Source organism: Lepisma saccharinum, chromosome 6, assembly GCF_977018435.1.
Source record: "Lepisma saccharinum chromosome 6, izLepSacc3.1, whole genome shotgun sequence".
Classification (NCBI taxonomy): Eukaryota; Metazoa; Arthropoda; class Insecta; order Zygentoma; family Lepismatidae; genus Lepisma; species Lepisma saccharinum.
Window position 1 is genome coordinate 38,255,669 of NC_139234.1, and position 25,013 is coordinate 38,280,681.

Here is a 25,013-nt window from a genome sequence, read left to right on the forward strand (position 1 = left end):
CTACACTAGTGAGACTACATGTTATTCCAATGGAAATAACCGATAGCCATATCCGTACAGTGCTTGCGCAGTATGGTGAAATTAAGACCCCTCCGATGGACGAGCGATATTCGGATGAGCATATTTATAAAACTCGTACAGGCATTAAGTTGGTGAGAATGGTTCTGAATAAGCCAATCCCGTCCTATGTATCAATACAGGGCATGCAATATTGGGTAACATATTATGGACAGAAACCTACCTGTAAAATATGTGAAGACACTCAACACACAGCACGGTTTTGTCCACACCGACGTGGTACTATGGGTGAGCGAGTGATGCAAGATAATACTGGAGCATGTGCTACTCCTGTAGAAATCCAGCCTAAGCAGTCATATGCAGCAAGGGTACATGGACCACCTATCCAACGTTCAGCGCACGAGACGGAGATAAAGGCTGACACACAATTTACAGTGTTGCCAATTCCAATGCAGTTGCAAGAAAAAATGTGAACAATGAACGCGATAAAAATCTGCAAATAGAGCCCAAAAAAGCTGATGTTTTAGAACACAAAATGGACCCTACGAAGGAAACACCTCTACCTGCGTCTATCCACAGCACATCGTGGGCGGAAGAGGTGGCATCTTTAGACAACCTCCACAGTGACGTACGGGATAACGTGTTGGTGTCTGACAATCTGGAAACAACTGATCAAGCAATGCGCGAGTCTGACACTACGAGTAATCTTCAAATGGAGACTGACACGTACGAAGCAGGAGGATCCCATACACTGGAAGATCAACAAAACAAGTTCAGCTTGGTGAAACCACAACAGGAACTAAGGACAATGCCAAAAGAAAATCAAATGTGAAGAGACTCCAGGAACAGAAGCAGTTGAAGAAGAAAAAAGTACAACAAAATGTGGCACCTAACCCCCACCACAAGAAGAACGTGAAGCAGCAGGCAATAGCCCCCTCCCCAGTGCGTATAACCAGATCCCAAAGTGTGACAAATTTGGCCCCGAGTGTTGATTTACAACCTGTGATCGGATCCAAATTCAGTGTTTCCCCTAGTGTGTCTAGTGAATGTGTGGGTGCAAGTAAAAATGAAAGTCAGAAATAGCATGTGTAAAATGAGTAACGGCATATGATGCTTGGTCACGTGTTTGCACGAGGTACCGTGCACATATGCAAGGTTTACGTTTCGTGTGCATGGAAGTGAGTGGAAAAACAGTGTACGAATATTAGTGTCCTCTGGGCAAAATGTATAATTCACAGTGTTGGGTAACCCTAGTTCTTAAATTTCTGTTAATTGTATATATGATGACTACTCTCCGTTTAGCTACGATCAATATTAACAAAATGCGATCTTTTACTAAACAGGAGGCACTAGGAGATTTTTTCCTACAATCATCTTTAGATATAGCACTTCTTCAAGAATGTGGAATAACGGCATTTAACCTCCCCCCAAACATATTAGTCTATAATAATGCGACCTTTCAAGCGACGGGAACAGCCCTGTTAGTACGTAACACCGTACCGATTACAAATGTGATGTGCCATCCCAATGGTAGAATTATCTCAGCAAAAATAGCTAATGTTTGGGTATATAATTTATATGCACCTTCAGGGACACAATTTAGGAAACAGAGGGATGCGTTTTTTGCGACGGACGTCGCTACTGAAATGCAGGGTACAAGAGAACATATAATTTGCGCGGGCGATTTCAATTGTGTCCTGCATCCACAGGACCAAAGACCTGGCTTTAATACCTCCAATTCTTTGCAAAAATTAGTAAATGGGTTTAATTTTACAGATGTATGGAATGACAAATATTTTGGACAGAAAGGGTACACGTACATTCGTAATAATTGTGCTTCCCGTTTAGATCGATTTTATGTAACACCACATTTACGCCAACAAATCAAGTCACTTAGTATAACACCCACCTGTTTTTCAGACCATAGTGCCGTAATCATGGCGATAAATGTGGATATACCAATAGTACCGAGAGGGTATGGCTACTGGAAATTAAATGCTTCTATCCTTACAGATGCAAATTTCCAACAAGCCTTTCAGGACCAATGGAATGTATGGGAAGCACACAGTACCAGACAAAGTGATATAATTCGCTGGTGGGATGAAATTCTTAAACCGGGCATAAAACGGTTTTGTCTTAGTTATTGTAAGGAACGTTCTAGTGACTGGAATAATAAATATAATTTTTATTACCGTGTGCTGCGTGAACTTATTCATGAAGCCACTGAAGGGAAACAAGTGCAAACAGAGGTAAAACGTGTACAAGCTGTACTGCTGAGGATGACAGTTGAAAGAAGACAAGGTGTAAAAATTCGCAGCAGACTCCCCCACTTTGATAAAGAAGAGGTTGCATCTATAAGCCATGTGCTGCAAGAAAGACACAATGCGAAAAGACAATTTATTAGCGAAATAAACGATAATTCTGAAATTAAAATAAAAACAGCCTCGGAAATACGTAACAGGTTTTACAAGTATTTTGAGAATCAATTTTCCCAACCAAAAACACATAATGTAGATTTGACGTATAACTTGGAATCCTTGTCCGAGGTCCTTGACGATGAGGAACGTGAGCAATTAAATAACGACTACACAAGCGAAGAAGTATTCAGTGCGGTTTAGTCAGGGCAGCCGTTTTCTGCACCTGGTATGGATGGGATACCAAACAAACTCTACCAAACATTTTGGACGTTGATGGGAAAAACACTAACTGAATGGATAAATGCAGTGTTCCGAAGGTATAAAATGGGAAAATCCTCAAATACTGGGATTATAGTTTTAATACCAAAATGTGTGAAACCCACTGAAGTTGGTCATTATAGACCCATTACCCTCTTATGTACTGATTATAAAATATTCTCTCGCTGTATGCTAGGCAGACTTATGCCATATGTAGAAAAACTAGTTGGAGATACACAATATGTTTTTGGTATGAACAAGAAAATTACAAATGTCTTACAAACGCTTCGTGAAGTACTTACCTGTTATAGAGTCAATAGCAATAACCATGATAATGCTATATTAGCAATAGATTTTGAACGAGCATTTGACTCGGTACACCATGATTACATATTTAATGTGCTTCAAAAGTACGGTATACGTGGACATTTTTTGTCAGCATTTAAAAGCCTTTATAGTAACGCAACATCCAAAATACAAATAAATGGATTTATGACAAGAGAACTTCCTATTCACAAGGGAGTAAGACAAGGTGACCCATTATCGATGATAGCTTTCTGTATCTCATTGAGACCCCTCCTTTCTGCATTAGAAAAGCAAGTACAAGACATCACCATACAATCTATAAACACAAAGGTGTTGGCCTATGCTGATGATGTCAATATATTAATAAATACGCAGACTGATATTGCTGCAACGTCTAAAGTATTACAGGAATTTGGTCCCCTTTCAGGGCTCACAGTAAATCAGAAAAAATCAACTCTTATGCATTTAAACCCGGATATAACTTACCCTCAGAGCGGAGAATTTCATGTTGTTCCATCGATAAAAATACTTGGAATAATTTTCGCGCGCTCCCTTCAACGAATGATCCAGTTAAACTATGACAGAGTGATAAATGGTGTTAAAGCAGTTCTACAAATGAATAAATTTCGAATACTTAGTATACAGTCAAGAGTGACGTTTGTACAGGTGTACGCTCTCTCCAAGGTGTGGTATGTAGCAAAAATCCTCCCGTTGCGGCAACTGGATATTTTTAAGCTCAAGAGTGCTGTGAACTGGTTTGTCTGGAACGGTCAAATCTTGCGTGTAAATCACGCAACGCTTTGTTTACCCTATGCAGAAGGGGGAATGAACCTTGTAAACGTGGAATATAAAAGTCAGGCTCTACGTATTCAAGCTGATGTAACGACACTGATCCAACACCCAAACAGCCTCACTAGTAAAGTTCTGAGACACGCTTTGGACAACATTAAATTGGAGGCCCCCATTGATGTTACAAGACTTCCAGACAGATTATGGTATTTTAAGAATTACGCGTTAATACAATCTCCTATCCTTTCAACACAAGAGACGTCAAAAATATATAGAAGACTGTGTTCACTATCACAAAACCAGTGTAAAATTGTAGATCGGAATCCAAGAGTCAATTGGCGGGAAGTATGGAATAATATACAGGCCCGCCACCTTACGTTAAGAGTCAGATCAGCGTGGTATATAATTGTACACCAAATATTCATTACTGGAGTTAAACTTTATGATATAAAATTAGTAAATACTCCAATATGTGCTACATGTAATGTACAAGATAATTTAGTGCATAAGCTTAGTGAATGTCAAATAATCCAAAAATCATGGTTATATATCAAAAAACTTGTGAGTACAATTTGTCGTACATCAGAACGTAACATTTCAGTAGATATTCTTTTGTATCCTTCCTTTGCATATTATCCAAGAACAAAACGCCACAGTGTACAATGGCTCTTAGGCCAATATGCCCTTTTTGTATCCATATATAGGCAACAAGATTTTCACACCCAATTTATCAATCACCTGCACCAGGAATACCAAATGATCCCTAGATGTAAAAGAGATATGTTATATGCAAATTTCCTAAATGTAATGTTAACTTTGTAATGACTTAAAATGTATAACATGCACAATAATATGTAATAGTTTCAAATAAAAAAAAAAAAAGCGGGTTAAGGCGTTCACTCGTCTTGAGATCGTTCGCTGCGGGACGGCGTAGGTTCGAATCCGGCTCTGGTCGGAATTTATTCGGCCTGCGTATAGGGCCGGTGACAACCTGGGGAGCTCCAAGTGAGTGAGCGTAATCCGGTCGAGAAGACCTACTATAACGGCTGGGGATACGTCGGGCTGACCCCCCGACTATTCCACTACTGGTTGAAGATCTCCACGCTTAGAGGTGACGAAGGAAAGTGTGGGAGGGAGACCGGCAGTCGGTAGGTATGCCTAAGCCCTTCGTGGGCTGTTGCGCAACGGATTATTATTATTAAATCGAAGAGGATTATTAAAAAAAATGGTAACACACTTAGCGTAAAAATTACGGAAAAAACTTCCTTGTTTCATAAGCTCTCCAAAACGATACAAATGTTGTCAAGTGGCACACGGGTTGGGGGAAAAATCTGAATAAAAAGCGGAGAAGGAGCGTTGTAGACCTCCTTGTAAAGTGAAAAGAAGTTGCCGGTTGTGAGAAATAAAGGAACGAAAATGAGTGAAACAATAATGTTATTTACCATTCTCATGATTCCAGGTTGTCAGAATTAACTGTTACAAAACTATAAATCCTGTTCAAATTGCCTCACCTGTTACGTATGCAAGCACGCAGCCTGCGGCGTAATTCAGACACAGTCACTCGCGTAGACACTCTGTATCTTAATTCTTATGTATTGGGCGGCTGCCACAATTCTCTCTCTCAACTCTTCTTGGGAATCCACTGGTGTACTGTAGACTAACTCTTTCATGTGACCCCAAATGTAAAAGTCGCATGGCGTCAAATCCGGACTCCTCGCGGGCCAGGGGGTCGGCCCGCCTCAACCAATCCATCGCATGGGATAATTGTCGTCCATCCACTGTCGCACACCCCGGAAATACTGAGCTGGGCAGCCATCATGTTGGTAAATCATACCCCTTCTTGTGGCGAGCGGCACATCCTCCAGCAGCGTCGTCAATTATTCCCTTAGTTTTCGTAGGTAATGCCGTTAAGGTTTTGTGGCAGAAAGAATGGCCCGATCACATGATTGTGGATGATTCCCATTTAGTGAGAATTTTCTCTGGTGAGCCTTTTCTTTAGATCTTCTGGGGACCCTTAGGGGACTAAAAATGCGCATTATCAAAATTCGTAGTACCATCGCGGTCGAATTTGGATTCGTCCGTCCACAGAATTCTTGTCAGATGATGGGAGTCTACAACGCGCCTTCTCCGCTTTTTATTCAGATTTTCCCCCCAACCCGTGTGCCAGTTGACAACATTAGTTTCGTTTTGGAGAGCTTATGAAACGAGGAAGTTTTTTCCGTATTTTTTACGCTTAGTGTGTTACCATTTTTTTTTAATAATCCTCTTCGATTTAAACGATAATTTCCAAATTTCTTCATGACGTGTGCTCCAATGACTGTTTCTTTCTGTGGGTATGGGAATTTTGGGCATGATTTTTTCCCCCTGTAGTCACTCATTCGTCAGCTGTTAGCAACATGTCGATTAAGTGCTCAGGGTGTAGTAGTTTTTTCACAATTAGTAGTTTTTTTGTCGCAAGTAGGAATATGTCACGAAAACCTACAAACTGCAATAACTCGAAACCCATTGATTTCCGACCCCCGGTGCATAGGGTCAAATTTGTTGAAAATGTGCTCTAGTATTACTCCTTTCCAGGAATAGGTTGAATTACCAATCACCCTGTATAAGTAGCAAATGAAGTCCTCTATATACATATAAACATTAACATTATTATTTATTCATTTAGCTATATTGAATAATATAATTAATATATATTCGTGTGTGGAGTAAGACGTTTCTCCCCACCAAATCTTGAATGATCTCGCACCCTATGAACAAGCAACCTCGATTTTAACAAATGTAAGCATAACTGTCCTTTCACTTTTTCATGAGGTATTCAAAACTTTCCTTTCTCAAGAGTCCAAGAGATGTTTTTTTTTTTTTTTTTTTGCTCAATGGATGAGCTAATATTCTTCAAAACCTAGACACGTGTGTGTATTATGTAATGTATTATTTTATTGCTGATTTCTATTTTCGCCATGCACATAAGATAATTTGCGTAATAATCCTAATTACAAAGACGCTTTGAGTAAGATAAGTCAAACTAACTAACTAACTAACTCTCTAGCCTTCTTAAACCCGAAGGTTCATGGCTGCAGCAACACAGGCCTTCCATCTGTCCCTATCTTGTGCAAGATCTATATACTCTTTTCCATCCCTACCGATTTCCCTTAGGTCCATCTCGACGTTGTCCCTCCATCTTCGTCTTGGCCTTCCTACTGGTCTCTTACCATCAGGTTTCCCAACAAGAATCCTGTAAACTCCTCTTTCCTCTCCCATTCGTGCCACATGGCCTGCCCACCTAAGTCTTCTTGATTTAATTATTCTAATAATGTCTGGACATGAATACAAATTATGTAGTTCTAAATTATGTAACCTTCTCCACTCACCTGTCTCCTCATCCCTTTTAGGTCCAAATATTTTCCTAAGGATCCTATATTCAAATACTTTCAATTTATGTTCCTCTTTCAATGTAAGGGACCAAGTTTCACACCCATATAATACTACAGGCAAAATTACTGTTTTGTATATTTTAACTTTTAGTTTCTTAGATATTAAACGAGAAGACAAAAGTTTATGAAGAGAGAAGTAACATGCATTTCCTGAATTAAGCCTACTTTTTATTTCCTCTTTAATATAATTTTCATTTGTTAATATTACTCCTAAGTTTTTGAATTTGGAAACTGTTTCAAACGAGTTGTTATCAATAATTAGATTTTGATTATTACCTAACACTTGGTTTCGGCCTGTAAGCATATATTTAGTTTTCTCTTTGTTAACTTCCAAACCTATCTCTTTAGCAGTTTTGAAAAATATTTTAGCATTATTCTTAATTGTATTCACATCATCCCCCAGTAAGTCTACATCATCTGCATATGCTAACAACTGAGTCACACCATTTAATTTTAGTCCTTCTTTAGTTTCGTTTACCTTCCTAACAGCATATTCTAAGGCAAAATTAAAGAGCAATGGAGATAATGCATCTCCTTGTTTTAACCCATCATGAATTGTAAATTTGTCAGACATATTAATACCCACACGAATTTTACTTTCTGTTTCACTGGTGCATACTTTTATCATACTAACAAGCTTCTTAGGTATTCCAAACTCTACTAATATATTATATAATTTATCTCTTTTGACCGAATCATATGCTTTTTTGAAATCAACGAATAGCTGATGGACATTTTGATTATATTCCCACTTTTTTTCAAGTGTCTGTCTGATGTGAAAAATTTGATCTGTAGTTGATCTGTTGCGTTTAAATCCACATTGATAATCACCTATAATTTCATTAGCATATGGGGTTAGTCTTGTTAAAAGAATGTTAGATAATATTTTATATGTTGTTGAGAGTAGAGAAATTCCACGGTAATTATTGCAGTTCATTTTATCACCTTTTTTAAACACAGGAACAATTATGGATTCTTTCCACTGTTGAGGGATTTCTTCTTTATTCCATATTAAACAAATTAATTTATGAATTTGACATATTAATGAATTTCCACCATATTTAATTAACTCAGCTGGTATTAAATCAATGCCAGGTGCTTTGTTATTCTTTAGCCTTTTAATAGCATCTTTAACTTCAGTCAAGTTAGGTTCTGGAACTAAAGGTTCTGCTGTGTGGACTTCATTTACTTCTGATTTATCTCCTACATGGACATTTAAAAGGTCATTAAAGTAGTTCTTCCATCTATTTAGAATATCGCTTGGGTCAGCTAGAAAATCACCGTCTTTATCTTTTATCAAGTTTACTTTAGGTTGCCACCCCTTTCTAAACTCATTTACACCTTTATATAAATCTCTGATATTTTTATTTTTGCTGTTTGTTTCAATTTCGTTAATTTTGCTTTTCAAGTAATCTCTTTTTTTTTTACTTCTAAACGTGCGGTTAACTTCTCGCTTTATTCTATTATAATTGTTTAGATTTGTATCATCAGAGTCATTTAACCACCTAAGTCTAGCCTGATTTCTTATTTCTATTAGATTATGACATTCATTATCAAACCATGGCTTATTTTTTCTCGGTTTATGGTATCCTATACTTTCTTTAGCTGCTGATTCTATTGCATTACGTATGTGCTCCCAATTCTTATTTACGTCTGTTTCATTTATATTTTCATCATCATTTAAATCCTGCAAAACATCAAATCTATTTGACAGTTTAATTTGGTAATCTTTCTTAATTCTTTCATCAGTAAACTTTCCTGTATCAAATTTTATAACTTTTAGATTTTGTTGCTTATGATTTATCACTGAGAGTCTTTCTCTTAATTTAGCAATTACTAAATAATGGTCACTGGCACAGTCAGCACCTCTATGTGTACGAACGTCAATTATACTAGTATGCCTTCTCTTATCAATGAGAATATGATCTATCTGTAAGATAAGTCATGTATGTTTTTTTAGCGAACTAGCTGCGTCTTTCCCGCTCGTGTGAACAGGGCTTAATTGTTGACATTACGTGGACACTATGTGCCTAATCTGACCATCAATTCCAACCACCAAATGCTTCCAACCTGTCCTAAGCAGTAAATCAAGAATTTAACCCTTCTCAACCCCCTCCGGTGTCTGATTTGGACTTTTTTGCTCTATGTGATCGTCTCCCGAGTGTAATTTCTTACATTAAGAACATGTATGCAATATAATATAGTTTGGCCCAATATTCTTAAAAAGTAGATCGTCAAATGTAGGAAAAGATGGCAAAATAGAGAACTGACTACTAAAGAAGAAACTGTCCCTTTATGGTCACTTTCCCCCTTTCGAAATTAGTGTCCGCACCACTGGCCGCTGTTTTTCTGATATTTGACACAGGACAGGAATCCGGAAATATTGCTTTCAAGTAGCTCCCCGTCTTCACGACTGTCAACTTGGAAACCTTGTAGCTCTTACCGGGGATCGAACCTAGGACTACTCACACCGAAAGCGACAGCTCTATAATCTCGGCTATGCAGGAAATCCCAGAAGTCAATTAATAATAAAGTCATTGTTATTATTACATAGGGTGACCAGATCCTTAGCAGCAAAAAACAGTACACACACATCCCATGACAAACTTTCTTCAAAAAAGGAAAGACATAAGGACAAAAGTTTTTAAAATAATTATTATTTTATATGATGAACCCCCAAAGTATATGAGTAGCATAAAACAAAAATGAAAACTAAATGTATTTAAAATTTGACATATTAAACAAACTACAGTTGTGAGCAAAATTTTGTTGAGAACATGTCACGTACACTTTAAGTCTTTAAAACAATTCTAATAACTTCAAGTTAACAAATATTTCATAATCAAATGTACGAATATTTAAGTATCATCCTTAATGGTTCTATACTTTTGCTTCGAGTGAATACCATGTAATAACTTTGTATTTTCCATAACCATATTTAGTTATTATTAGGTGTTTCAGAGTTTCAGTTTTCAATTGAGATTTCTCAGCAGTCCACATGTTATTCATTAATGAGAAAACTCTCTCAGTGGGTGCATTTGTGGCTGGAAGGCACAAACTGAACTCTACAATATCAAATACCTGATACAAGGAAATACATTTTTCCTGAAAATATTTGAATATCTCAACCCATCTTAAATCTACTCTTATTTGAGCAGTGTTCCATGCTTTCTGTTTTTCAAGAGTAGCATACGCTCTTACATTTGAAATTTCATCAAAGAGATAAGAATCATTAAGTCGCTTTCCTGACCATTTGTTGAAAAATTGTACGCTATTTTGCACCCTGTCCCATTCGATCATCGAATCCAGTTTTACCCAATCCAACACAGTCATTTCAGAAAAGGGAGAGGACCACTGCTTAATATATTCAATACAAGTTGAATAAAATGAACACACATGTTCCTTAAAACTTGACATACAAACAAACCCATTTTCCTCCAGACTTTTCAGTTTCGACTGCAAGGGGCAAAAAAAGGCAGTCATATCTATCAACTAATTTTTGTTTAAGTTCTGCAATCAATGCAGAACCTTCTATCACAAAAACATACTGACCCTCAAGAAAGTGAACAAAGTCATTAAAAAGTGCTGCATTAGAATTGATAAAATAAAAGCCACATTTCAGATAGGTCCTCAAAGAACATTTTAGTGATTGTGGGACACTTGTCCTGTGATAGAAAGTATGATTTCAATGCTGGATAGAGTTTAAGTATGAGCTCAACGGCTGGCAACAAAGAGAGCCGCCTAGTTTTGCTATAAGAAAGAAGCTTTGAGAACTCTTATCTCCACGAAGTCACAAAATTCACGTAAAGCATGTTCACGTACTGTATATGTAAATATATGAGTATATTTTGTGCACAACACCTTCTATGAAAATCGGTAAACCGTCCATCGCAGTTTGTACACAATTATTCACTATATGTGCAGAACAACCTACACCTACAATTGGTTTGTTTAAGCATTCCTGAACAATACTGTAAACATTTTTTTTACCTTTTCTTGCTGCTCCTCCAAAGTTGCAGTTCGTGTTGACAGCACATAATCCAACAACTTTAGTTTCAATGTTGTATTCATTTAATGTCTTCAGGATATACGAAGACACAATATCGGACGTTTTACCACACTGATCTTGAAAATCCAGAACTTTAACGTGCAATCCGCTCAAAAGAAGGAAGTAGCGCACCAACAATGGAAACAATTTCGTAGCTTTATGGTTCGACGAATCTGTGTAAACTGTAACGTAATTTACCAGATCCAACTCTTTCTGAAGCTCTGCAATTGCATAGGGGCTTATCACATTTGTCACGATCGCTTCACATTTTGTTCTTGCACAAGCATATTGTGGTTCGAAGCACTTCTTAAGAAGTTTCGAACTACAGTCTGTAGAACGAAACGATTGATTACGTTGCACAGTATGAAATGCAAAACACGCTTCTGCTGCTGCCAATTTTTGTTCTTTAGGACCAAAATTCTTGTTTCGAAAAAATGTAGAAAGAGTAGCTCTAGATGCAGCAGCAGCGTCGGCAGATTTGTGTTTTGCCGTTTGCAGATGTCGTGTTATTTCAGACCTTCCACTGTTTGCAATTGAAAACTCACGTGAACATTTTTCACAGTGAACATCACTATCGCTTTTTCCTCTCTTAAGAAATGGATAAAGAGATTTCAGTTCTGAATTAAATGCACATTTCCTCCTAGGAGGCATCTTCACCCGACAGTGTTGAAATACGAGACTTCCACTCTACGCACCCCGCAACAACTGGACAGATCGGCGCCACCTGACCCTTTTGTTCGCAACTGTCTACAACCTGCTCTCTGCCGTGGTAACTACGCATTGCTCTAACCGGATGTTCATTCTCTCCAGCCCGACCACAACAGAAAAGTATGTACTGCATAAACTGTTGACATGGAAAAAACAAAAGAAATATAAATAGAAAATAAATCTTTGGACTTCGGAGACCGGAGTAGAAATCAGGACATTTCGCAGGACATATGTGAAAGAAAGGACATATCTTAATTTTATACATGGCTTCGCATTCTGCAGGACAGCCCATCAAAAAAAAGGACTGTACTGCGAAAATCAGTACGGATGGTCACCCTATTATTACATGAACAAGTAAAACCGCCGGCCCGTGACCCGGTACGTCATTTATACCGGACCTTGAGAGGTTCTCCTGAAGTTTGACTTACAGCCCGAGCTGGCAACCATCTGGAAAGACAGCCTTTCGTTCGGTGTTCACTAGCGATAAGAGGAAATCGTTTCAAGTCACCGAGAGTTGGCGAGATATCAAATGCGCTGATAGGGGACTGTTACCCGTGCAGCCTCCAAATTTGAATTTTAACGAGTTAGAGCGGGAAGGGTGAAGCGACTTGCAGCACGAGCTGGCAACCACCTGAAAAAACTGCCTTTCGTTTGCTTTTCGACTGCGATAACGGGAAATCCTATCGCTAAAGTGGTGGTGAGCGATGAAACGCTCTAACAGGGGTTGCATTGCTTGTCTCCAAATTTGGAGGTTGACGGACGGACACCATTCTCAATTTAGTTTGCGCAGCAATTTCCATTAACAAATTTATTAAAGTGGAAATATTTTGATTAATTGGAATTTTTCGGTGTCCAAAATGGAACATGCCAATGAAAATCAGCACTTACCGAATTACTTTAATGATATTGCCCAGAGGAAACTAAAATATTCCATGATATCCAGTAGTTTCAACTAAAGCCCCTATCACACGGAACTGGATTTCTAGTTGGAATGCCCTAGTTGGCGATGAACTGACTTTCTGGGTAGTAATCATGGCCGCCTGGCTGACTGCTTGACTGGTTTTGAGGAATAGGACATGTTCTAATTGCTACTAACTTCTTCGACTAGATTCTGTGGAACAGCCAATCAGAGCAAAGTTTGGCCATGTGAAGATATTCTGTGAGTTTGTAAAGTAGCCTTTTTTTTGTCTGTGGCTTCCGAGTGCATACAACACGAAAGGCATGTTTACAATTGAAAAAGCTAAAATATTCTTCCATACGTGTATAGTAAACGTTGTAAAGTACGTATTTTATCAGCGCCATTCTTCTCTACCTAAAACCATTTAATGCGATGTGATATTCCTCTCGGTTGGATAGGTATCGTATTTTAAAAGTTTGAAGTGATATGTTGTTTACATCTCGCGCGGCCGCCATTGTGGGAACGAAAGACTATCGACAAGTACGGTATAAAACAAGTACCGTGTGAGGCGAAAACTAGCAAATGGGTAGCCAGTCCAGCGTCAACTAGAGCATTCCAAATAGAAATCCAGTTCCGTGTGATAGGGGCTTAATTTAATTTATATTTAAGCCCCTATCACACGGAACTGGATTTCTAGTAGGAATGCCCTAGTTGGCGCTGAACTAACTTTCTAGGTAGCAATCATGGCCGCCTGGCTGACTGCTTGACTGGTTTGGAGGAATAGGACATGTTCTAATTGCTACTTGCTTTCCTCGACTGGATTCTGTGGAACAGCCAATCAGAGCAAAGTTTCGCCATGTGAAGATAATCTGTGAGTGTGCAAAGGAGCGTTTTTGTCTGTGGTTTACGAGTGTTACTCCAGCAATGTATAACGTATACAGCATGAAAGGCGCGTTGAGTTACACCAGTGCACGGTGTTTACATTTGAAACAACTAAAATATTCTTCCATACGTGTACAGTAAACGTTGTAAAGTATGTACTTTTAAGCAGCGCCATTGATTTGTACCTAATGACGTTTTATACGAAACGTTGTTCCTCTCGGTTGAATAGTTATCGGCTTTTAAAAATGTGAAGTGATACATTGTTTACATCTCACGCGGCCGCCATTACAACTTCCCTCGTATGGGAACAAAAGTCTATCGACAAGTACGCTGATAAGTATCTTGTGAGGCGAAAACTAGCAAATTGGTAGCCAGTCCAGCGCCAACTAGGGCATGAAATCCAGTTCCGTGTGATGCGGGCTTTAGTCAGCAAGCCTGAACATAATCGAACTAATACTCTGATGATTATGCCATAATTTATATATTAATATTAAATTTCAAGCGTACATAATAATTAAAGTTTAATAAATTAGTAAGCTACTTACGAGTAAAATTATTGGGATGAGGTCATCGACTTTTAAAAAAACGAATTTACCGTGGCGCGGGATCACGAAGATTGAGAACCGCTGGTCTACAGGTAAAGAAAAAGGGCCACGCAAGAAAACATCCTTTGAATCCGATGCGAAAAAACAAAACACGTGTGAAGTGCGAAGAGGCAGAGAAAGCAAAGTTGTCCCGGACGTCCTGAACGGAAGTGGAACGTTGAAATCCACTTTAGGTTTCATGCAACCCACGTCTCTCTTCAACTGTTTCACCCATCTGTGTCCAATTACCCCTGATTCAAGAATGAGTAAGGTCTAGCAAGACGGGATCGCAGCGCAGGTCACAGACATATACTATCGTGACTTGTAGAAAGGTCGACGAACGACAATCGGCCTTCCTGCATACTCGAGCATGGGGGCTTGGGAATTCCCTGATCACTGCCATGACATATTTTGTGCAGACTCGGACAACCAGCTTACTGCATTGCTTTACCAAGACCTCGCGTACATTTATGGCAAGACAGCATGTCTTTCTGAAGGCCGTTCAGAATATAATATAATCGATTTTGTGTTTCTACCTGACATTCTTAGGCTGGAAATGCTTTAAATATTATCATGGGTGAGAATACATCTGAAATAACTTTCGAAACAAAAATTCCCTTTCAAAATACATAATAAATGTCAAATGTCACACTGAGAAAGGCAGGGGCATAGTACCGAACACCGAAAAAAGCCACGGAAATAGTACCAAATACCGAAAAAGGACGGAAATACTACCGAACACCGAAAAGGAATGGAAACAGTACCGAACACTGAAAAGGGACGGAAATAGTACCGGATACCTAAAAAATAACTGAAATAGTACCGAACACCTAAAAAGGAACGGAAATAGTACCGAATGTCGAAAAAAGGACGGAAATAGTACCAAATACCGAAAAAGTACGGAAATAGTATCAAATACCGAAAAAAGGACGGAAATAGAACAGAACACCGACATGGAAATAGTACCGAGCACCAAAAAGGGACGGAAATAGTACAGAGCACCGAAAAGGAACGGAAATAGTACCGAGCACCGGAACTGGCACGGAAATAATACTGCACTTCGCAAAAGGGACGGAAATAGTACTGATCACTAGAAAAGGGATGGAAAATGTACTTAACGACGGAAAAGGCACGAAATTAGTTCTGAGGAAAGGACGGAAATACTTCTGAACAATAGTTGATTGATTAATTTGTTTTACTTTACTTCGCTTTTTGTTTTGTGCCACTTTTGGCTAATTTGCGAAGATGGAGATGAGTGATGACATGATGAAATTGATGAATGAACATTCACAAACATCCATGCCCAGGCTGGGATTCGGTACGGGACCCTTGGCGTCGTAGCGCGATGTGCTAACCACTCCGCCACGGGGGCCGGCTTCTGAACAATGGAAAAGGCACGAAAATAATAGTACTGAACACTGAAAAAGGCACGGAGATAGTACTGAACACCGGAAAAGGGACTGATATTATACTGAACATTGGAGTGAAACTACCACGAAAATGCAACAGTCCTCTGAGCGAAGTGGTTTGCGTACCGTTCAACAAGGGGTCTGAGCTTCGAAACATGGGTATTACAAACTTTTAGTTGTGTTTCTTCCCTTCATATTATATATCCGTAAAGTCTATAATAATGACGTGTAGGCATGGGGTTCCCAAATTTTTCGTTTCACGGCGCCCTTAGTTTTTCAAGATTTTTTCACGGCGCCCAAGTCAGAATGTAGGCCTATCTAAAGCCTCAATCACACGGAACTGGATTTCCAGTAGGAATGCCCTAGTTGGCGCTAAACTGGCTACTCATTTGCTAGTTTTCGCCTCACACAATACTTGTTACACCGTACTTGTCGATAGTCTTTTGTTCCCATAAGACATTGCGGCGAGCAGACAATCTCTGTAAAGATGGACGAGCAATTTGAAGAATGTTGTAGGAGATTACTGCTTTGTGCTTTTATTAAAAAATTAAAAAAAGAAAAGTATGGAGTAGAGATTGGCTCGAAAAAAAAATAGTAATCAATGTGTACCGAACAAGCTTTTCAATTAACTTGGGTATGCATATTCCATATTCATACATGAGATTCACAGGATTCAATCAATTTTTTTTAAAAAAAGCAAACATTTAATTTAATACACTTGTAATAATAAGGATTTTCATTTTTTCATTTTCAGCTAATTTTAATTGTCGCGTACACATCTCATTGCTTTGCATAAATACCTAAATATTAATGAACTGAACACAAATGCACTGCACGTCATTTCATTGCTTTCTTTTTTATCGAGAAACAAACTAACAAAAACAGCCAACAGTCGGAAACCACAGACAATAAACTTCCCTTTGCAAATTCACATATTATCTTCACATGCCCAAACTTTGATCTGATTGGATGTTCCACAGAATCTAGTCCAGGAGAACATGTCCTATTCCTCCAAACTAGTCAAGCAGGCAGCCATCACATCCGGGCAGGTAGCCAGTTCAGCGCCAACTAACTGGATATCCAGTTCCGTGTGATTTGGCCATAACACTTGCATCGCTCAGTGTATTTAGGTTGCTTGCCTTATGTTAAAAAATAAACACATATTTGGAAGTCGGAAACATTTTATGTGTAAAAAGTACTAAATAAGCACATATTTGGAACAATCATATCTAAAACCATGTGTAGACTAACAAGTGTCATTGCAGTGAAAATAATGGAACATTTCGCAGCACCCCAGGCCACCGTGGTGCACACTTTCGAAACCAATGGTGTAGGCTATATAATTCTCGTTTCTGACTCCAATAGTGGAATCTACCAATGCAAAAAGTATACTTTGTGCATCATGTTTGAATTTAACATCATGGCAAAAATAGTGAGAACTTTAGAAATTTCTTTTTCCACATTTAGACATTTTTAAACTGTTTGTAACTTACTTAATAGAACTCAATTTAGATTGTGCAGTGCTGTTACTGAATATATGAATAAATATATAAAAAACAAAGCGTAATAATTTTGTATATTTGATAAAAGCAATTCCATATAAATAGTACAAATTGGTATAATTTGAATTTTCATGATTTCTATTCTTTCGAAGAGATTTAATTGGTTTGAGTTGCTGTTTTAAGTCCACTTTATGCACAGTAAGGCTAATCGGGACTGGACCTACAGTTTAAAGTGGGATCTGAACCACTTGTGCCTCCACCGGGTATCGAACCCGGGACCCCTCGATTACAAGGCAAGGACGCTACCACTGCGCCATGGGGGAGGCCCTCGAAGAGATTTAATGTGGCCTGAGGTATAACCTCTGTGTGTTCTTCGCGAGTGTTCCTTCATCAATTTTATCACGTCACCACTTATATTCATCATCCGATAGCATTAGCCAAAACACTCCCTTGAATTTTCGGGTGCCGCTATATGAAAAAATTCCACTGCCCCCCTTAGCAAAGCTGTCGTAACAAAATAATTTCATGCTACTCACTTCGATTGCCTCGCTTGCATTAAAAGGTTCATAAAGTACAAAAATCTCGATTCCCTTGGTTAATCATTTTTATGAACATGCATTATGCTGCCAAGGAATATCTTGCAATGTCCTTGAATCCATGGTATACGCCAAGAGCGCCTGTGCCCCCTCCCCTCCCGAGATATCTGAAAAAAGTTTATGTAATAGGAATAGTGAAATTGTAGAAATATTTTATTCTACAGCAATTAACTACCACGCCAAACAAAATAACGAGAAAACGTTTTCACAAGAGACAAAATCATGTTGACTGATGTAAGTAGAGGTATGCGGGGCAGAAAATTTTTGGTCTTAACGGGACTGGGAATGAAATATCAATAAGGACGTTCGGGACTGGGAACCAACCAGGTCGGGAAATTTCGAATGCAGTGAAAATCTCAAATTATACACACTTTCCCCCTCGAGAGATTGTTTTAGCACTTCTGGAATAAAAACTGTTAATTTCAAGAAATGTCAGACACTTATAGTGCACGGAATTAAGCATTTATAAACAAGATCCTTTGGAATTTCATGTCTGATCGAGATTACGAAAAGTCAAGAAATCATTTCCCGAAGTCGGAATCTAACCTTTATAATTCACACACCCTCATTTTGAATTATTACTTTTTTACAGTACCCTTTGGTACATACAAACATGGATCAGAGGTACCATGAAGGACAGTATACTAAGTGGTCTGCGTTTGAAATTTGTGCATTGTAAAAAGTACAAAAATACAAAGAACTGTTCATCAACAAAGTGGTAGATTTTATGGAAAGGCAGCAATTCAGTTTCTATTTAAATGGTAGACTCAATTGTGAACTTGTATACAACATCAGAGTATTTTAAACTCATTTGAACTTTATTAATTGCAAAGGAATAATAATAGTAGCAATAATAATAACAAAAGTTTTTGACTGAAGGGCAAGATTTGAAATCTTACTCTGCCATCCAAGAAGAAATCCTGTACTCTTGGTATCCACATAGTGTTATAATATATCCAAGTAACAGAAGCACTAGAAAGTGGATAAAGTCCTATTAATAATAAGAACCATCGCCACTAACATTCAGATAAGTTATTAATTCCTCTCCTTACATACGACCACTAAATTTTCAATCAAAAACCGGCAGAAAATTTCAGAAGTTTAGGCTACCCTTCCATTACATTTCCTTAGTAATGGACAGAAATCTGAACAAACTAAAAAGTGTTCCTATATACATGGTAGCTATAGGTCTTTTCTACTCTTATGGCAGGTGCTCTACATGTTGGCAAGGGAAGTGGGCAGCGGGGAATACACAGCAAACCAGACAACTGCGGTGGCGCCGAGATACAACACAGAGGGAGGTGGGGGGAGTACTACGTGAACATCGTTCTACAGGCTGCTGCGTTTCTTATCGTGCTGGATTGGTTGCTTCCCCGTTCCCTTGCCAGCATGTAGAGTGCCTGCCGTAATAGTAGAAAAGAGCTATAGTACGGTTTAGATGATACTGATAAGCAATGTTGCAGTACAGCATCAGAAAGTATCGACCGAAATTTAGTCATCTCTACTGGCAGATGTTTTTCCGGAGTCAGGGTGTCATGGAGTCAATAAAAATTTAGCGACGCACTTCTGCAGTTTAAATATCCTCAAAATTATGCAAAACGCTTCATTTTCCTCATTTTTACAACAACATTGCGGGGAGATATACGAGTAGAATTTTTGATATGTTTATTCCATGTAGTTCGTAAACTTGCATATTAAAATTTATAATTATTCTGAACTACTTTGAATTGTTACAATTTTCAAATATTGTTATTGATCCATGTGGGTTCAAAGTGGTATTAGCTCAGTCCTAGTAGCTAGCACACTATTATGGTACGGGGCATATTACTTTTTAGTTTGTTCAGATTTCTGTCCATTACTAAGGAAATGTAATGGAAGGGTAGCCTAAACTTCTGAAATTTTCTGCCGGTTTTTGATTGAAAATTTAGTGGTCGTATGTATGGAGAGGAATTAATAACTTATCTGAATGTTAGTGGCGATGGTTCTTATTATTAATAGGACTTTATCCACTTTCTAGTGCTTCTGTTACTTGGATATATTATAACACTATGTTTTGAGAGAGCATCTCTTCTCATGTCTTCAGATGAACAATTTCTTTTTGCTGGTTGCAGGGATTGAACCTATGACAGCAGGTCCACCTGAAGATTATCAGAAGAGATGCTCTCGAAATATAGTGTTAGAATAGGTATAAGCGGTAGCAGCACTAGACAATGAATAATATCTAGGACTGAGCCGATACCCATGCTGATGTATCGGTATCAGCCAATACCAGTGGTATCGAAAAGTTTCGGTTGTAATTTATTTACCAATACCTTCCGATACTTTTCCAGCATTTTCATCTTTCACGGACTGTGCAAAAATGCCGTGAGATACTTTCGAGGAGTCTAATTATCCTGATATTATGTAAAAATTTGCACCAGTTTTATGTGAAGAAACTTTTTTCAACTATTGGTATCGGTATTAGTGGGAATCGGTGAGAGTATTGGCATCACTATCAGCTCAGCTCTAATCATGTCCAGTTAACATTGCATGCTGGGAGAGGATTTAACAGTTAAAGCTATTCCATAGTTTAATTATGTAACAAATCAACAATTATTGAAAACACTTTAGTCTCCACGACATAAACAGTGACAGGGACAGTAGGCTTATCTCATAAAAAAAAAGAAATATTTCCCCTATGCCCTCACTTCCCAGTTTCAAAAATCATGTATACTGTATTACCATGTGCATGTAGTAAATTAACATGTGAACTCAGAAAATTTTATAACTAAACTTCAAAATTATATTACGAAGTTTCATTTGATCTTTTAAAAATAAATTTTGGATTTTTTAAAAATAAATAAATGCTAAGAAAGATTAATTTTATTCTAAGGTGTTTTTGTTTATTTCATCTAATTGTAAGACATTTCTTATGTATAAAGTGTATCAATTTAGTTGTGCTCAATTAAATATTCACTCCAAACTTGTATAATCTTGGCCCCTTCCCCCCCCCATAAAAATATTCTGGTATTGCTAGTGGACATAGAGGCCAATTTTTTACACAACTTTTAATAAATTATTTTGAGAATATATACATTGGCAAATTGCCTATGATGATTATCTGTAGAGTTTGCAATAAATAAAAAAAAATATATTTTTTTTATAAAAAAATTACAATTTATAAAATTGAATTATAAAAGCTAACTAATCGTGTTAATATTAGAATATTTTGTTGGTTATAATTGTAATTTTCTTTATAATAGTACAACTCTAAAAGTTGACAACCTCTATGGTCTGGGGAAATTGTTAACCTCATTTTCAAAAATGATTTCTTGCAATTGATCCATCCTGTAATATAAATTTTACACAAGATTTCAAGGTTCATTTTCTTTATTTCTAGGTTCTAACCCAGTGAATATTTTGCATCCTCTACAATGGAGAAGGAGACGAAGATTGACCTGTCCAAGAGGGTGGTCCTCGGACGAGCAATGAGTATGGATCAAACATCGCGAACTAGGCGCAGCATATCTAAGTTTTCCTTGAGATACAAGACAGCCACACCAATACTCAAACACCAGTGGAAAAGGCATTCGAGCAGCCGGAAGAACAGCACCATCGTGGAAGAGCTGAGCGACCCTGATGATCTCGAATTGTCCGATGCTCTGGAGTTCAGTTACCAAATGCACTATGACGATGAAGGTGACAGTCCGCAAGTCGAAGACCTCAGTGTGAAGATATGTAGAGATTCGATTCGTAACAGCTTAATAGAACAGATGAAGTCTTGTGGTGGTATGGTTCAACTTCTGGAAAATATTGAAGAGGGAAAGTTTGTGAATATTGCGACTGCTTTGAACAATACTGCAGAAAGAAGTATTACATTTTTGTGGGCAGCTTTACTGAAAAGAAAAGACATATTGGATGAGTTACTACGGTGTGGTGTCGATATTAACTTTTGTGACATTGAAGGATTTGGTGCTCTACACTTGTGCTCTTTTGTGGGTGCAATAGATTGCATGAAGTTTCTTATTTCGAGAGGATCTGATGTGAATTTGCTCAAGAAGTGTTATTCGCCCTTACACTGTGCTGCACTTGGAAATTCTGTTGAGGCCGTAAAGGAGCTTTTAAACAGCGGTGCTGTTATTGAGTTCGGTGACGGTAATAACTGTGAAAGTGTTCTTCACTGTGCAGTGCAAGCAAACGCAGTGGACTGTGTCAAGTTGCTCTTGGGTGTTCATTCTGATGTGTGTAGTAGGAAGGGACCCAGGAAGGGGGCTCCCTTGCGTATACCATCAGTTTTAGGTCCAACAGATTCATATCAGAAGCTTCTTGATAATGACTCCTTCTCTGACCTTAGCACAGATGGTGGAGTTATAGGAACGATGCCATCTTCTCCGATGGACAATCTGGAAATTCTTGATTGTGTGAACGACCATATCGATGTGAACAAGAAGCAATCAACTGGGTTGGCTCCGATACATATTGCAGCTGACCTAGGACATTGTGAATGTTTGAATATCTTGCTTGACAATGGAGCCGATCCGAATATTAAAACAGACACTGGTATGACCCCTCTTCATCTAGCTGCCGAAGATGGCCGAATTGATTGTGTCAACTTGCTTCTTACAAATGGATCAGATGCAAATGCCAGAACCAACAGAGGTTTGACAGCATTACATCTGGCATCGAGAGGGCAGTCTTTAGAATGTCTCGAAGCCTTGCTCAAATGTGGCGTCGATGTGAACGTGGAAGACTATGACAGGCGTACAGCTCTGCACGCAGCAGTGGGAGGATCTTTCCTTGCGAGCGAATTAGTCGAGATGCTAGTAAAGTGGAATGTTGATGTCAATCACAAAGATCGATACGGATACACAGCCCTTCATGTAGCTGCCTTAAACGAATTAGCAAATTGTGTTGATATTCTCATTGACCATGGTGCTGACATTACTGCAAAGACAAGGAGAGGAACATCCGCTCTTAATATAATTGTCCGTAAAACTCCAGCTTCACTCAGGACACTTAACAAGAAGTTGAACAGTGCAATATCCATCCACGACCCAGAAGCTACAAACAAAGAGGTGGAGCTGAAGTTAGATTTTAGAGTTCTGTTAACCCCAAATCAAAATGGGGAAGTTAGATTTTTGAAGACTTTAGTTGATGATGGTCAAAAGGAACTGCTCGAGCATCCATTGTGTGAAGCTTTTCTGCATTTGAAGTGGCAAAAAATTAGAAAATATTACATTGTCCGCCTGCTTTTGTGTGCAATGTTCGTTTTAAGTCTTTCCTTATATGTGTATGTAGGTCTTGCACACAATTGCTACAACAGTGGAAGAAATGTTACAAATGCAACTAGCAATAGTTCTTTCTGCCACGATAACGCAATTATTGACAGGTTCGTTAAACACAATCCAAAATTTGTTGAGGTTGTTTGGTATATTTTAGTTGTTTTTACAGTTTTAGAAATATTGAGGAAATTATTTGGTATCACAAGTTACACAACTTTAAGGTTCTATTTTACACAGTTTGAAAACATTTTCGAGTGGCTTCTTTACTGCAGTGTGTTCCTGATTTCATTTGTATTCCATCATAGGACAGAAATCTGGCAAAATCACATTGGTGCATTTGCAGTATTAATAGGGTGGGCTAACTTGATGATAATGATAGGACAGCTACCTGTATTTGGTTCTTACACTGAAATGTATGCAAAGGTTGCACAAGAATTTGCAAAGTTATTGTCAGCATATTGTTGCCTTCTAATAGGTTTTACAATAAGCTTTTCTGTAATATTTCCAACAACAGAAGGTTTCACAGATCCTTTTTCAAGTTTGATTAAGGTACTAGTTTGGATGTCTGGTGAAATTGGTATAGAAGATTTATTGCTTGAAAGGGAAGGTAAGCAATCCGCAGCATTATATATCAGTGCACAGTTAATATTCATTTCTTTTCTGCTCCTGGTGACAGTGGTTCTTATGAACTTACTGATTGGCATTGCAGTACATGACATTCAGGGTCTCAAAAAGACAGCAGGTCTTGCCAAATTAGTTAGACAAACGGAGCTAATCTCTTATATGGAGTCTGTACTTTTCAACAAGTACCTACCAGCTTATATTCAACACATGGTACAGTGGACAGCTATGGTGGCACCTGGGGGATACAGGGTTGTTTTACAACTCAAACCGAACAATCCGGGAGAAAGAAGATTGTCAAGGGATGTGATGAAGTCGGCTGTGAGGATTGCCAAGTGTAGAAAACATCACACGCATACATTATCATCTTGCTCATCACATATCACTGACGTCACAGACGAGATATATGAAAGCATAAGGAAATGTAGAAAGAGATCTCATCCAATCTTGAACAGAACAAACTCCAGTAAAACATCAAGCACTGGAGGGCTTGCAGAAACTAATTCAGAAATGATAGAGATTTTGGCACAAGAAATCCGAGAATTGAAGGAAATGATGAAATTAAATGAAGTTTTGTTGAGAAATGCTCTTAGTAGTGGTGATAAGAATAGTTTCTGCTAATATTATACTATTAAAATGTTTGACAATTATAAGTATATATGCCTGGTAAATTTTATATAATTTTACATATTTGTACAAATAAGCTGTTTTTGATATGTTTTTATGTTATTTTATACAACAGCAGATGAATGTGATACTGTTCCAAATTTTGTAAATAAACATTTTAAATCTTATGTTCTAAGTTCTAAAACACATACATTTTAAAGGTTGAATTCTATTCTTTTTGTTGTGGTGCTCTTCATGAGATGTGAAAGGGGGCAGATGGATGCCTTGTTTAATTACACCCAGCTTTTGTGTGAAATAATAATAATTCCCAAAACAATACTGAAGTAATCACTAGGGAGTGGATTTTTAGCTTAATATTTTTTTTCTTGCTTCAGAAGTCTGCCATATGGCTGAAATGCAATTTGTAAAGTCTTATTTCATATAAAAATGCATAATTTTTATTTTAGCACATAAACACACTTATTTCTAGAGAAATGACATAAAATGAACATATTTTGGAGTTAATGCAGAAAATAGACAAAATACAGAAGGTTGTTTCACGTCGATGGTAACAATTTCGATCACCAGGAAGCAGCACATAGGCACAGCACACAGCAGCCAGAGCCGATAGGACGAAAGTACTGTGTGTTGACTTGCAAAGAAGACGGTTTGTGTGTGA

The 25,013-nt window shown here is 38.1% G+C and overlaps 1 protein-coding gene across 2 annotated transcripts in view; it reads left to right on the top strand.

Moving 5' to 3' along the window:
- wtrw (ankyrin repeat domain 61 water witch) overlaps positions 1–24,522 on the top strand; it is a 47,514-nt gene extending 22,992 nt beyond the window's left edge. For both annotated transcript variants that reach the window (XM_083123791.1, XM_083123792.1), the window contains exon 2: positions 21,226–24,522. In XM_083123791.1, the coding sequence (XP_082979917.1) occupies positions 21,260–24,349 (3,090 nt within the window). In that variant the 5' untranslated portion in view covers positions 21,226–21,259 and the 3' untranslated portion in view covers positions 24,350–24,522. The remainder of the gene's footprint in view (positions 1–21,225) is intronic.
- The last annotated feature ends 491 nt before the right edge of the window (positions 24,523–25,013 follow it).